General features: G+C 31.9%; 2 protein-coding genes across 2 annotated transcripts; both read left to right on the top strand.

The window, feature by feature from the left end:
• Nucleotides 1–7,234: 7,234 nt before the first annotated feature.
• LOC123915170 lies at nucleotides 7,235–11,587 on the top strand. The gene is made up of 3 exons (XM_045966316.1): nucleotides 7,235–7,600; nucleotides 7,994–8,148; nucleotides 8,331–11,587. The coding sequence occupies exon 3, from the start codon at nucleotides 8,651–8,653 to the stop codon at nucleotides 11,585–11,587; it is 2,937 nt and encodes a 978-aa protein (XP_045822272.1). The 5' UTR covers nucleotides 7,235–7,600; nucleotides 7,994–8,148; nucleotides 8,331–8,650.
• A 579-nt stretch (nucleotides 11,588–12,166) lies between these two features.
• LOC123915169 lies at nucleotides 12,167–15,066 on the top strand. Its single transcript, XM_045966315.1, has 9 exons — nucleotides 12,167–12,397; nucleotides 12,807–13,061; nucleotides 13,143–13,813; nucleotides 13,896–14,090; nucleotides 14,189–14,293; nucleotides 14,395–14,461; nucleotides 14,554–14,649; nucleotides 14,733–14,835; nucleotides 14,963–15,066. Exons 2-8 carry the CDS (start codon nucleotides 12,897–12,899, stop codon nucleotides 14,823–14,825), a joined length of 1,392 nt encoding a protein of 463 aa, XP_045822271.1. The 5' UTR covers nucleotides 12,167–12,397; nucleotides 12,807–12,896; the 3' UTR covers nucleotides 14,826–14,835; nucleotides 14,963–15,066.
• Nucleotides 15,067–15,837: the final 771 nt, after the last annotated feature.

Genomic DNA, 15,837 nt, shown 5'->3' with positions numbered 1-15,837 from the left:
ATTCAAACTCTAAACATTTTGTTTTTATTATTTTTCTCTTGAAAACTTATTCATATCGATTTATCTCCATCTGCAGATGAAATGGACTACTGGTCCAAAAACATTTCGATTTGCAAAGCTAGTTTAATTTTGTATCCATTGCGTCTATCTTATTTAGTCAATCATTTCATTGTCTATAATCTTTAATAGACTTTGATTTATGATCCTCATTTTCATTTATCACATATATAGCGCTTTATTATGTGCAAAAATATTGTCAACGTTGACTTCATCTCGGTTCCATCGTATTCCATTCATGACATAGTTTGTCGAGATCTCTATATTTTCTTAAATTACAGGTACCTGATAAGTTCTTTTGGAACTGATTATGTCAAATACTATTTTCATATCGTCACTCGGGTCATCTTTGTTTTTAGCTCATTTTCTTGTTTGAGGATTTTTATCTTTGGAACCGATTTGCTTACCATGCTTCACGCGTGGTTAGGAATCATTTGCAATATTAGATTGTCCAACAGGGACATTCATTTTTATTGGAGCATTAGCAGCTGTTGATTGATTTCATAAACTTTGCAAATGAGTTATCTTTTGAACTTCTGGTTCATATTGATTTCTAAGAGGATCAAAATAACAATTATTAATTTATTTCAAAACATTTCAATTGAACTTCTAGTTCATATTTTTAGATGCTTATTATCTCCCCCTAATATTGGGAAAACTAATTCACCAATTGATAATCAGCCCATAAAGCTGTAAAAAGATCTCCAATTATTGGCTCACTTTGGAGATTCATATAAAAATTATTTTCCCAATATTCTTTTACTACCCATTTAAATGCATTATATTGGAGCAATTGAAACGTACCCAACACATCCAAAAATGTTTAATTATATGGGAAAATAGGTTTATAAACTAAAATTCAAATAAATTAGGGGAGAGCTTATGTATATAATAATTTGTTGGCATGATGCTATTCAATATCTCAACATACATGTTTGAGTGTTCCCAACTATAACTTAGAATGAATCTTCAGGTCCATTATTGTTTTGTTTGTATGAACATATTTCACAAGATGTTTGGTATAAATTTCAATTAACATATGATATTTATCAAATATTTTCTAGAATAATATATATAAAACGATCTCTTAAAAATAATCTCACAAACTTCTGGTTGTGAGTTTATAACAAACATACATGTGACCATTTAGTTGATGCATCAATTAAAATTTTAGGAATCTAATCGGTCCACATGATCGGTGTATTGATTTACAAATATCACCTTATATATATTCTAAAAAATAAAAGATGTTCATTTACTTAATTTATCAACTTTATTCGGGAACTAGTAACACATAAAAATTATTAGATTGAAGAAATTTCAGGCCCTTCAATTCATATAAAATTATTTTATATTTCACATCATAATAGATACGGGATGACCCATCCGATCATGCCAATTACAAACTTAATATAATTTAAATTGTAAACTTCTGGTTTACTTAAACATGTGCTTAAGTTGCACTAATATCATAAGTACACCACAAACTAGAGATAAAAGTTGATAATATGTCTCGTAATATAGAGATAAAATATCTCCGTCGTTTCTTGTTTCAATATGATATTCATTTATGTGAATATCCTTCGGTAACAAATTTCTTTAAGACTTAAAATATAAAATACATTAGCAAAGTGCAACTTTGTTTCTCGATATAACAATGCATTGACTCTTCTGGAGTCTTCAATAATTTTCGTACTACCAAATATAAAATTTAATTTTTCATGAATAGTAGTATCGATGAATATTTTCAAGCTAAACAAATATGAGAATGCATTGACGCAATAAAAAAGATATCAGTAGAATTAAAAGAGTAAAAAATAAGAGTAAAAAATCTTTTCGGTGGAACACAATAAAAAAATAGTAATAATTTATTTGTATGAGAATTAAAAGAGTAAAAATAAAGTATAACAAAAAATTTTTTATGTGGATTTCAGTAGAATTAGAAATTAAAATATAGTAACAATTAAAAGATTTTAAAATTAAAATCAATCAATTGATTTAAATATGTAACCGGAATAATTAAAATCAGTTTATATTTACAAACTGTAACCGAATTATAATTATAAGTAATTAAGAAAATAATTGTATTCAAAGCTTAAGAAAACATAATCACCATAAAATAAATTCAAAGTTTAATGGTGCAGCTTGTTGCCAGTAATTAACATAATCACCAGTAATTAACAATTAATGGTTTTGCCATTCAAAAAGGGTTAGCGGCGCAGCTTGTTGCCCGTTTGCCTTCCATTCAAGTGTAATTATCGTTCGTATATATATATAAAAATTATAATTTGAAAAAAAAAAAAGTTTAATGTATAAAAAGCTAAATGTAACTTTTTTCTTAGGCATATATTTCATAGGGAATAATAATCGTCTACCTCATAGTAAAATATAAAATAGATAGATAGAGATCTTACTAAGTTGTACATCGAGAAAAAAGTCGAATTATCATGTAAAAACTTTCACATTTCAATTGATAATTATTGAAATTGTACCAATCTAAAATATGATTAATCAAATATTTTTTTGAAATTATTTTCATAAGTTTGCTACTTCATGAGCATATTCAAGAGACATACATAATTGTTCTTTTAATTTTGGTCCAATTTATACTAAGATCAAATAGATCATATGGACTTTAATCATGTTGTAAACAAAAATTAGTTCTTCAGGAACTCAACAACAAATCTCTATTCAGAATGGCTAGAGAAAAACACAATTTTACAATCTTTCATAATATTGGTTAAGAAAATCCATATTCTTTGAGCAATCCATCAAAGATGCGCTAATATTAAAGCTTTAGCTTTTCAAGAACTATATCACAAGTGATCTTCATATAATGATCATAATAATCTTCATAATTTCTTCAAGAAAATTTTATTCTTTGAGAAATCATTCAAAGATGCTTCAATATTAAGGTTTTCCCTTTTTATTCTTTAATTAGTTCTTCGGGAACTAGCTAATATCACATATATTTTCATTAGTTTTGCTAATTTGTCTACTTTTCCTTTTTTTTCTTTCAATTCTAGCGAGAAGCCGGACTTTTAAAATTAACACGGCCATGACTATTACCTCAATGATGGCCACAATTTTGTCCATGGTAATCGTGTGTTGCTACATTCACTTCCGGGAATGGAGTAACATCAATGGGTTGGACTTCATTCACTTCTGGGAATGATTTTTCATTCATTTATCATTGATATATACTATCATCAAATAATAAAATTAAGCAAATACTTAGATAAGCAAAATAAACATGGTCAAATAAAAAAATTAAGGGTAAATGATCATTTACCCCCCTGCAAAATAAGCAAATTTTCGTTTACCCCCTATGCAGATTTTTTTTCTGTTTACCCCCCTGCAAAAAATAGATTCACTCATTTTGCCCCCTGTGTGTACAGCAGGACATGTGATTGTGCAAATTTGCTGACGTGACTTGTACACGTGGAAAAAAACATTTATATTTATTTTTAACTTCAACGTCAGATAATATTTTTTTCAAAAAAAAAAATTTTATTTTTTTTCCTACAAAATTAATAAAACGAATTTTTTTCCAAAATAAAAAGAAAATCCTACAAATAAAATTTTTTTCCCTACAAAATTTTAAAAAATTCCTACAAATAGTTTTTTTCGTACAAAATTATTATTTTTTTCCTAAAATAAAAAAACGAATTTTCATATTTTTCTCCCAAATAAAGTTTATTTTCAAAATAAAGATATTAAAAAATTATTTTCAAATCTTTTTGATTTAAAAAAAACAGAATCTTCGCCGGTTTGCTTCCACCGTCGTGATCATATTCGTCGTCATCTTCTTCAATCACCGGAATCTTCTTCTACTTCGTTATTGTCTTCTGCTTCCTTCTATTTTTCTTGTTCTAGGACAAATGATTTTGGTATAAGAGAAAAATACGAATAAAACTTATTTTTCTATTTTTTTTAATTCAAAGAGATTAACAAAAAAATAATGTTTTGTTTTTAAAAAATAAAGATCATGTTTTTTTAATTCAAAAAGATTTGAAAATAAATCTTTAAAATTTTTATTTTGAAAATAAACTTTATTTTGGAGTAAATATTTATTTTGGGAGCAAAATAAGAAAATTCATTTTTTTTTTGTTGGAAATTTTTTTAAATTCTTTGTAGGAAAAAAAATTACTTTTTTTGCAGAAATTGTTTTAAAAAATTTTGTAGGAAAAAAATTTATTTGTAGGTTTTTTTTGGTTTTGGGAAAAAAAAAATCCATTTTTTTATTTTGTAGGAATTTTTTTTTTTTAAAAAAAATATATTATCTGACGTGAATTTTAAAAAATAAATATTAATTATTTTTTCCACGTGTACAAGCCATGTCATTAGATTTGCACATTCACATGTCCTGCTGCACACACGGGGGGCAAAATGAGTGAATCTATTTTTTGCAGGGGGGTAAACAGAAAAAAAATTTGCATAGGGGGGTAAACGAAAATTTGCTTATTTTGTAGGGGGGTAAATGATCATTTACCCAAAAATTAATTCCAATTATTTTTTTTATTAATACTAATGTAATGTAACGTACTGAAAATTTATAATACAAATTAAATAGTAACTTAATTATAATTATAATGTAACCTATGTTATGAATAAGATTAATTAGTAACTTATTGAAAAAATTAAAATAAATTGGCATATAACGTATTGATAACAAAATTGGCATATGATATACATTTTTTATGTTTTGTACAATATAGAAATAAATAAATAAATTCATTGAAAATTGTAAATTGCCAAAATTTTATAAAAATTGGTAAAACTATCCTTTAGGGATGCATATGTATATTGAATTCTTCTGGAATTCTTAAGAAATAATTTGATTTTTCTTTTAAGTTCTTCAGGAACTATATAATATTGTTATAATGTAAGAATAATCCTTTATGCAATCCTCATAAGAATAATCCATATTCTTCGTTATATTATAATATATCTAATTGTACAATCCTTCAAAGATGTATCCGTAATGAATTCTTCAGGAATTCGTGGGTAATACAAATTGATTTTAAAATTGTTTAAGAACTGTATAACGGATCAAATATATATTCAATCAGTTATTTATCCAATCCTTCAGGGATTGATGTTCATTTTACTTATATCTATGAATCTTCAGGATTCATATTTTAAAATTTCATCATACTATGAATCTTCAGGATTCATATTTTAAAATTTATCACACCATGAATCTTCAGGATTCATATTTTAAAATTTCATCATAATATGAATCTTCAAGATTCATATTTTAAAATTTTATCATACTATGAATCTTCGGGATTCATATTTCAAAAATTTCACCACGATACTTCTGGATCGAAGGTTTGTGAATCAATATAAAAAAAACAAGAAGACAAAAAATTATCTGAAAGAATAGAATAAAAAAAATCATACATAAAATAAAATTGTCACTTCCCTTTGTTGCTATACCTTTCTTGAAAGGGGAGAGACTATCGTGCTGATAACGTGTTATGAACAATTTCTAAGCATGAACAATAATATGGAAGAATAGATGAAGGAGAGAAAGAGAAGAGAGAATAGACTATTGTATTGTTCTATTCAAGGTGTGTATTACATTATAACAAAGGGTCCTATTTATAGGACACAATTAGGGGACAAGAAAACCTACACAATAATGGACATTCATTACATATTATTCATACAAATTTTATAAATTACGCATTTATTAACTAATTGAATTTGAATGAAGAATTAGAAAATCTTGACAATCCAATACAAGGAGGACATTAAGAAAAGGAAAAGCTATTTATCACGAATGGTTTTATCACGACGGTATCACGACAAGAAGCTTTATATTATAGATAAGTATTTAATTTCATCAACCCCTCATGTATGTTGACAAACGGACAAGATCTAATGGCAACAATTAATTCGTAATGCATTCGTGAATTTTTTTTTGGTGAATTATGCATTCGTGAATCTAATTTCGCTTTAAATAGCAAAACTCTTAATAAAATTACAATAAAATAAATTAAGATATTATTCAAGAAAATTATTTCTGATGGGACAATTCTTATCGGATATTGAGTCTTGTTTAGCTAATATATCAACCAAAAAGGTTGGCCTTTGAAAGGAATGATGAATAGAAGAAGACCGGTTAGTTAAATTGAGGAGTTTAATTGATACCCTCTTCTAGAAGATGTTTAAGGTAGGTAATCTGGACCTGAAATCTGCACGATAAGGTTGTTGGTAAGGTATGCACTGTTGGTTGGTAGATGGCGGTTGTACCCGTTGTGAAGGAGGAGGTGGTACCTGCGCACATATTTATCAATAGTGCCGAAGGTGAGGTGGTATTGCATTATTGTTTTAATTGTTTCTGGTTTGGTGTCATTTTGCAATGTCTTTTTTATATATTTTTTGCCAAATTTTAATTAAATAATGTTATAATAATTAATAAAGTTAGTTAAATGAGATACTAATGAAATTACTAATTTACTCCATCAAGTTAAAGGCAATTTGTATCAAAAGAGGAATATATAAAAAATATATGAATTTTTAAATACGACACATATTTATCAATGATACCTAAAATAACTGCAAGTCTGTACAATGTAGTAGGAATTCATATTACTACTCCGTCTATTTCCAAATTATACAAATATAGTTTTCAAACATATTATGACAAGTAATTTTACCTCACTTTAAGTAGATATAATAAGCGTCAATGCTATGAATTATAGTCTACAAATTTTATCTCATGATGTCAAATCGTCTTTATTGTACTTTAAAAATTTATAATGGGCTTAAATTATTAATTTTTTTTTAATTTTATGTTTCGTAGGCTACGTACGTATATGAGAAATTGCTACTATTAAAATGTGATCTCTAGATGACTGGTTTTGCCACATACTAAAAAGAAATTTGCGAGGTTGAGAGAAAATTGACCTTAGTCACAACCACCATACACTAGTAGAAAAATGACTTTTGGTTTGGAGATACCACTACCGGTATGTGAATACCAGTAGTGAAATACATTTGACCAAAGGATTCCACTACTGATATTTTTAAAACGGTAGTGGAAAGTTCAGAGACAAGGGATTTCACTACCGGCTTTGCTAAATCCGTAGTGGAAAGTAGACACGGTGGCAATGTCGTAATTACGTACAAATTTGTTTTAATTATCTTCCACTACCGATCTAGGATTCACCGGTAGTGGAATCCTAATAGTGTTATTATTTTTTTCATATTCCCACTTTTCACTACCGATCTAGGATTCACCGGTAGTGGAATCCTAATAGTGTTATTATATTTTTCATATTGTCATTTTCATTCCCAATTTTCATACGCGTTCAATCTCCCTCCCACTGCAAACTCTCCATTCTCAATCGTCCCAAGTTCTTCCAAATCGTCCCAAGTTCTTCAAATCAAACACTCCAATTTCCCAATCATTCTCCAATCTCTCCATTCTCCATTCTCCATTCTCCAATCTCTCCAATTTCATTCGGTTTCATTCTCCAAACCCTAGAATGCTTGATTCGCCTCCAAATTTCTTCGTTTTTATTCGGTAAAGGTATGAATAAATCAAACTTCCTCCAAATTTCATTCGTTTTCGTTTTCATTCATTTTCATTCTTGTTCATTCGTTTTCATTCGCTTGGGTTTTCATTCGTTTTCATTCACGTCGTTTTCGTGGGTCTGTGATGTTCATTTCTGTGTGGGTCTGTGTTTTTTTGTGTGGGTTTTCATTCTTCTTCTGCTTGATGGCTTGATGATGAGAATGTCAATATAAAAATACAAATTTGCATGAGATTTGGAAGTCTGTGTAGGTCTGTGTAGGTCACTTTAGCATGAGATTTAATGAAAAGTAAAAAGATATATGGTCATTTCTGTTTATGATATTTATTTTGCTGCTATTTTGATTATTTTTTACTTCATAGATGATATGTAATGCTTGTGCTGTGCAGGGGTTGCTGTGTTAGGCGGTGATTGCTGCTCCTGCGTTAGGCGGTGATTGCTGCTCCTGCGTGTTGCTTGTGCTGTGCAGGGGCTGGTGTTGCTCTTTTTTGGTGTTGTCATCTTTGTTTGAAGTTAGAAGGTTCAATCACGGTCTCATCTACAGGTACCGATTCTATTTCAAAACATAGAAGCTATAGGCTATGAATTTTTATTAAAATAGAATGCATAATCTAGTCATTCTGTTATAGGCTATGAATTTTTATTAAAATAGGGCGAGAGAATGTTTCGCAATAGTAACAACCTAGTCATTCCTTTAACTTAGAATGCATAAATTTCGAAACGTAGGTATGGACCGTAGTTGGATGAGAGCTAATCGATTAAGTACTGAGTACAGACATGGAGTGATGGAATTTCTACAGTTTGCGGAAAGTAATGCTGAACTAGAACGTCCTCCTCCTGAATTTCCTCCACTTTTTCTATGTCCGTGTATAAATTGTGCAAATAAAGAACCAAAACGTACTAAGAAAGAAATCATGAATCATCTAATTTGTGACGGGATTTGTCAAAATTATACACAATGGATATGACACGGTGAAGTAGTTGCAACGCCAAGTGTGTCCCATAGAGAAAGTGGTAGTGTGGATATCGATGATCGACTGGAAGACATGATGCGTGATATTGGAGAAGATTCGTTTAAGAGGGCGCATGTGTATGAAACTTTATGCAGTGACAAGGATGAACCATTGTATCCGGGATGCACAAATTTTACCCGTTTGTCTGCGGTGTTAAAATTGTTTAATTTGAAAGCAAAAAATGGGTGGACCGACAAAAGTTTCACTGAATTGCTTGAATTGTTGATACAAATGCTTCCAGAAGGTAATGTAATGCCAAATCGTTATTACGAGGCGAAAAAAGTATTGTGTCCAATGGGTTTGGAGTATGAAAAGATACATGCATGCCCTAATGATTGTATATTATACCGAAAAGAGTTTGTAAACTATAATCATTGTCCGACATGTAAGGCGTCTCGCTACAAAAAGAAAGATGGTGATTCTAGTGATGATGAGGTGACCAAAACGGGTCCTCCCGCGAAAGTCGTATGGTACCTACCAATAATTTCAAGGTTCAAGAGATTGTTTGCTAATGCAAATGACGCAAAGAATCTTAGATGGCATGCAGAAGAGAGAAAATGTGATGGCCAAATTCGCCATGTAGCTGATTCTTTGCAATGGAAGAAAATTGACTCTTTGTTTCCAAATTTTGGCAAAGAGTCGAGAAACCTTAGACTTGGACTTGCTACTGATGGAATGAATCCGTTTGGTAATCAAAGTACTAACCATAGTTCATGGCCTGTTCTCCTGATGATTTACAACCTATCTCCTTGGTTGTGCATGAAGCGTAAATATATTATGTTATCGATGATGATTTCAGGCCCAAGACAACCAGGAAATGACATAGATGTTTATCTAAGTCCACTAATTGATGATTTGAAAGTGTTGTGGGAGGAAGGAGTGGATGTTTTTGATTCGTATTCTGGTGAACAGTTCAACATGCGTGCCATGTTGTTTTGCACCATCAACGACTTTCCGGCATACGGCAATTTGTCTGGGTATTCCGTTAAAGGGCATAATGCGTGTCCCATATGTGAAAAAAAAACATGTTATAAGCAACTGAAAAATGGAAAGAAGACTGTTTATCTTGGCCACCGAAAATTTCTAAATCGTTATCATCCATATCGTAGATTGCGAAAAGCTTTTGACGGAGACCAAGAGAATGGTGTTGCTCCAACGCCCTTAACTGGAGAGGAAGTTTATGAACGACAACGAGACATTAATGTTGTCTTCGGAAAGTGCCAAAAGCCAAAAGGGAGAGTGCCAAAAGCGAAAGTGCCAAAAGCCGAAAGTGAAAGTGTCAAAAGGAAAAAGCAGCCTGTTGTGAAAAGTATATGGAAAAAGAGGTCAGTGTTCTTTGATCTTCCATATTGGTCTAGTCTTGATGTAAGACATTGTATTGATGTGATGCACGTGGAGAAAAATGTATGTGATAGTGTAATTGGAACACTTCTCGACATTAAAGGCAAGACAAAAGATGGTGCACATGCTCGTCTTGATATGGATTTGATGGGTATACGACAAGAGTTATTACCACAAAAAATCAATGACAAGACATATTTGCCTCCCGCGTGTCACACTTTGTCTAAAGACGAGAAAACAAGTTTTTGCAAGTGTTTACAAAGTATCAAAGTGCCACATGGTTACTCGTCAAATGTCAAGAGCCTTGTATCAATGAAAGATCTCAAATTAATCGGCTTAAAATCTCATGATTGTCATGTCTTGATGCAACAACTACTACCTGTGGCTATTCGTGGGATATTGCCCGATAATGTTAGGAAAGCTATATGCAGGTTGTGCTTATTCTTCAATGCAATATGTTGTAAAGCAATTGATCCATTGAAGTTAGACGAGTTGGAAAACGAAGCTGCAGTTATCTTGTGTCAATTGGAGATGTATTTTCCTCCTTCATTTTTTGACATTATGGTTCATTTGATTGTTCATCTAGTAAGGGAGATTAGATTGTGTGGCCCAATTTATTTACGGTGGATGTATCCAATAGAGCGATACATGAAGATCCTAAAAGGGTATACAAAAAACCCACACCGTCCGGAAGCTTCGATTGTTGAGAGGTACATTGCAGAAGAAGCTATTGAGTTTTGTTCAAACTATTTGTCAGAAGTGGATGCTATAGGGGTTCCCAAGTCTCGTCATGATGGAAGATGTGACGGTGTGGGCACGCAAGGTTTAAATGTCAAGAGCATGCATATTGATATAATTCTTCAAGCGCATTTGTATATATTGAATAACACTGATGAAGTTCAACCTTACTTGTCTGCTCACAAAAGCATCATAAAGAAAATGCACGATAAGATGAATGAAAAATGGGTGTTAAGAGAGCATAATAAGAAATTCTCAGAGTGGTTTAAAGAAAAGGTCTGCCAAGATGATAGTGTTTCCGATACAATAAAGTGGTTGTCCTATGAGCCTAAATGTAACATATTGACTTGGAGTGCATATGATATTAACAAAACTTCCTTTTATACAAAATCAAAGGATGACCGCAGTACCATGCAAAATAGTGGGGTTATGATTGTGGCAGAGTCCATGCACTTCTCTAGTTCCAAAGATAAAAATCCGGTTATGGCATCTACACCCTACTTTGGGGTGATTGAAGAGATCTGGGAGGTTGATTACGTTGTGTTTAAAGTGCCTTTATTCAAATGTAAATGGATTGATATCAACAATGGTGTGAGAATTGATGAATTAGGATTTACAATAGTTGATCTTTGCAAGTTAGCTTATAAAGACGAACCTTTCATCATGGCATCCCAAGCAAAACAAGTGTTTTATGTCAAAGATCCTTCTAATGAACGGTGGTCGGTGGTTCTACAAGGAAAAAATGTGCATGGTAGTTATGAAAATCAAGAGCTTGATATTTCCGAAATTCCTCCTTTCTCATCAGATGTGCCTACCTTCATTGAAGAAAACGAAGAGGATGATGTGCATGCAGCTATTCGTTTAGATCATGACGAAGGAATATGGGATTAGAGAAGAAAAAGCTGCAGATGCTAGCATATCATTGCTTTTCTCCTTTTATTTTGATTATGTTTTGATGTGCTGTTTATGTAATGCATCTGTAATGTTTTGAATATGTACTGTTAGTTTTTAGCTTTTATGTTTTGAAAAAAAAACTTCTGCTACTGCTTATGTAATTGCTTTTCTCCTTTTATTTTGATTATTGTTTAAATACTTAAACAGATACGATATGGCTGATTCAACCGACAACTCTGCTGAAACTAGTCAACGTAATAAAAAAAGTGTTAGAGGTCCCACTATGTTGAAAGCAATTGAAAACGTTCGTAAAACGGGTATAAAGATCCCTCTCCAGTTTGATCTAGAAACTGGAGAGTGTTATGGTAACAATGCCTCCCATTTTAAGAGTTACGTAGCACTTCTTACTCGAGAAAGATGCAGTATTGCGAAAGAGTTGTGGAAACATATACCTGAAGGAGTAAAAAATGCTATGTGGACAGATATAAAGGTATTTGAAATTCAACATTTTGTTATATTTTATTATCATATCAAATACATCTTATGCTAACACCAAATTTTTTAATGTAAATATTTTAGGCTATTTTTGTTATACCCGAGTTTGATGATGCAAAAAGGAATGATCATTTTAAGAAAATATGGTTTCACTATGCGGCGGAGCGGTGGAAAGATTTTAAATCACGGTTGACTAGAACTTATATCACAGACCCCAAACCAGATGACGTTTCTCCATACGTCAAGTATCCTTACATCAAAAAAGATATATGGGAAGAGTTTGTGAAGTATCGACAGACCTCTGATTTTAAGGTTAGTGTAATTTCAAAATCATTAAACTGTGTTGACTGCTGCTACTGCTGCTACTGTGTTAAATATTGTGTTTTGTGATTTGTGATTTTGTGATTTTTATGTCTTGACTGCTGCTACTGCGCTAAAACCGCGCTAAAACTGCGCTAAAACCGCGCGGAAACTGCTGTTTCTGTCTTTAACATTGCCTAAAACTGTGATTCTGCTGAAACTGCGTTAAAACATTGCCTAAACTGCTGAAACTGTGACTGAAACTGTCTTTAACATTGTTGGTAGTCTGCTGAAACTTGACTGAAACTGAAACTTGACTGAAACTTGACTGAAACTGTCTTTAACATTGCCTAAGTCTGCTGAAACTGCTGAAACTGCTGAATGTGATTTTTACATTACTAATTATTTGAGTTTATAATAGGAAAAAAGTCAAAAGGGTAGGGAGAATCATGCAAAGAATGTTTACCCACATGTATTATCCCGTGGAGGGTATAAGAGGCTCGAGGAGCAGATGATCAATGAAAAGAGATTGTCCTTATCGAAAGATAGTTCTGGCTTAACTGATGATGATCGTCATCCATCTCCACCGGAACGCTATGAGACATGGACGAGAGCACGACAAAAGAAAGGGGGAGAATTCACATCCGAGCCTGTAAAAAAAGTTGCTGAGAAAATTGTAAGTAACATTATAATCATGCTTTTGCTTCAAGTAACACAATTATTTACTATATTGTGACTTTGTTTGTGCATGTTGTAGGAGAAAATTGTTGAAGACTCAAAAAAGGGTGACTTTGTTCCAACGAGACGTCACGATGTCCTAACAGAAGCCATTGGAACACCTGAGCATGGTGGTAGTGTTCGTGGTGTTGGAAAAAAACATAACATTACCACTTACTGGGGAAGATCAAATGTTTCACGTCAAAGTCAAGGTATAGATGTCAAAGAGCAACTAGCAGCATTTAAAGCAGATTTGGAAGCTAAGTTTGAGGAAAAGTTGGCGCAAGAGCGTAAGATGATGCAAGATTCTCTTATGGAGACACTAAAGTCCATGGGTTTATCCCAAACCTCTGATACAAATAATAGAGTCATGGTACCTGAAGCGCAAACTGAACAACTTGTTGTCACCGGAAGCGCAAAAGGGAGTTGTTCTCCTGCACCGGTCAAGATGCAAAATGAACTCAAGGAGGTTGTTGTCACTGAAAGCGCAAAAGGAAGTCGTTCTCCTGCACCGGTAGCAGAGGCTCAAGATAACATGGACGATGTTCAGAAATTGTTAATGATGGTTCTGAAAAGGGGTGATGATCATTTGGATGTAGAATTAATTCATTGTTCAATGTGTACTAATTTTCTCATGTCTTGCAAGTGTATAAGAGAGTTGTTGGTGGGTTTTATTTGGCTCGACATGAGTACTCTAAGTGTTTGGTGCTCGTAAGTGTACTTTCTTATTTACTACTATCTCAATATCTGTTAATATGTTATATATCTCTCCTAACTTTAAAATTATATTCAGGTACATTCATCGTTTATGCATTGAAAACAACACCACAAATGTATATGGAATTTTGGAACCAACTTTTCTGAACATTGTTGGTGATGCTGGGAAAAAAAGTGATCAGAGAATATCTCAAAGTAAATGCAAGAAATACATCCAGCATAAGTTACAAAATGAAAAGAAAGAGTGTCAATTATTACCATTTAACCATGGGTAAGTTTGTATGAATTTGTGTATTTTTTTAATACTTATTTATTTTTTATAACTCATAGTTATTAACAATATAATACTGCTTCCACGCACGCGTACAGAGGACATTGGCAGTTGATAATACTTTGTCCAAAGATAAATACCGTGGTTGTTATTTGTTCACTACATTGGAAACTTAATCCAATAATGGAGAAAATTGTTTCAAGGTAATTAAGTTTATACTTTAGGGGTTTTGGTTATATACTATAAACATAAATTATTACAAATTTTATATGATTTTATGCGGCTTTTTTTTCTTATGAATTAGTGTTTTTACGGTTGATCAAATGGCGAATGGCAATAGAAAGAACAATACCGTATGGCTTTATCCACAAGTAAGTGTGGTATTCTAACTTTATATATATTTACTTTTTTGATAAGTAAGTGTGGTATTTTTTGATCAAATGTTACTATATATAATTTGTAGGCGAGGAAACAATATAATTCAAATGACTGTGGATACTATGTAATGAAAAATATGTTGGACATTGTCACTGCTAAGATAACTGATTCTTGGATGGAGGTAATAATTTTTATTTTTTATACATCAATAATTTTTTATAACCGAGTCAAGAATAGTTTTATATTATTATTTACTTATTGTAGGTATTTAATGACCCAAAAGAGTTAACAGCTGAGGAGATGTATGAATTGCGATTACGTTGGTCAACATATTTTTTGGAGTTATTGGAGGGTTAAGATTTATCTGGTGAGTTATAGAATAGTTAATTATTTGAACTTTGTTTTTGCAAATTGGTCTATTCAATACATTGCAGCAATTTTAGTTTACACTTGTTTATTTGAACTTTGTTTCTGTCAAATTTGAGATTCTGCAGGGTGATGAATTGGTTATTAGCTTTAGTTTGAGTCTTGGAAGCAGATCAGGTGATGGAATTGGTATTTTGGCTCGGATGTGCATCTCACTATTTTGGACTGTTTATTTTGGACTATTTTAGGATGGTTTTATGAAGGAATTGGTATTAGAATTGGTATTTTTGTGATGGAATTGGTATTTTATGAAGGATTGGTATTTTAGAATTGGTATTTTAGGAATTGGTATTTTAGGATTGGTATTTTAGGAATTGGTATTTTAGGACTGTTTATCAGGTGATGGAATTTTATGATGCTGTTGCTGAGAAGCATAGTTTAACTGCACATGAATTGTTTGATGGAAATGATCTTGCTACTTTCTTATCTAATTTGCATCAAGATGTTGGAAATTTAAAGGCAATTGTTGTGTGGTTATTGGTTGCTAGTGCAACTGATTTTTAACATATAGCTTTAGCACTAGCAGCAATGGCTCATTCTTTGGGGTCTGTGATGAAATTTGGTCATGTTACAAAACTACACACCACTACTAATATGCAGGCACAGGATGCTACAAAAAAACGAAAAAAAAAAATAAAACTAACATACCACTACTGATATTTATAACAATCAGTAGTGAAAACTAACATACCACTACGGGTATTTGTAATTACCCGTAGTGGAATCCTCAATTCTAAAAAAAAAAATGGAATAGCATACATACCACTACCGGTATTTACAAATACCGGTAGTGGAATCCCAGATTCTAAAAAAAAAAAAATGAAAACCATACATACCACTACCGGTATTTGTAAATACCGGTAGTGGAATCCCAGACTCTAAAAAAAAAAAATGAAAACTATACATACCACTACCGGTATTTACAAATACCGGTAGTGGAATC

The sequence above is a fragment of the Trifolium pratense genome, linkage group LG3, assembly GCF_020283565.1.
Source record: "Trifolium pratense cultivar HEN17-A07 linkage group LG3, ARS_RC_1.1, whole genome shotgun sequence".
NCBI classification, from domain to species: Eukaryota; Viridiplantae; Streptophyta; class Magnoliopsida; order Fabales; family Fabaceae; genus Trifolium; species Trifolium pratense.
This window is presented reverse-complemented; position numbering and strand designations above follow the sequence as displayed.

Bases quoted from the DNA above. Each gene is read 5' to 3' on its own strand.
- LOC123915170 (XM_045966316.1), top strand. From the start codon at position 8,651: ATGATGCGTGATATTGGAGAAGATTCGTTTAAGAGGGCGCATGTGTAT.
- LOC123915169 (XM_045966315.1), top strand. From the start codon at position 12,897: ATGATCAATGAAAAGAGATTGTCCTTATCGAAAGATAGTTCTGGCTTA. The intron at 13,062-13,142 runs GTAAGTAACATT...TGCATGTTGTAG, and splicing joins AAAAAGTTGCTGAGAAAATT to GAGAAAATTGTTGAAGACTC. The intron at 14,091-14,188 runs GTAAGTTTGTAT...GCACGCGTACAG, and splicing joins TTATTACCATTTAACCATGG to AGGACATTGGCAGTTGATAA.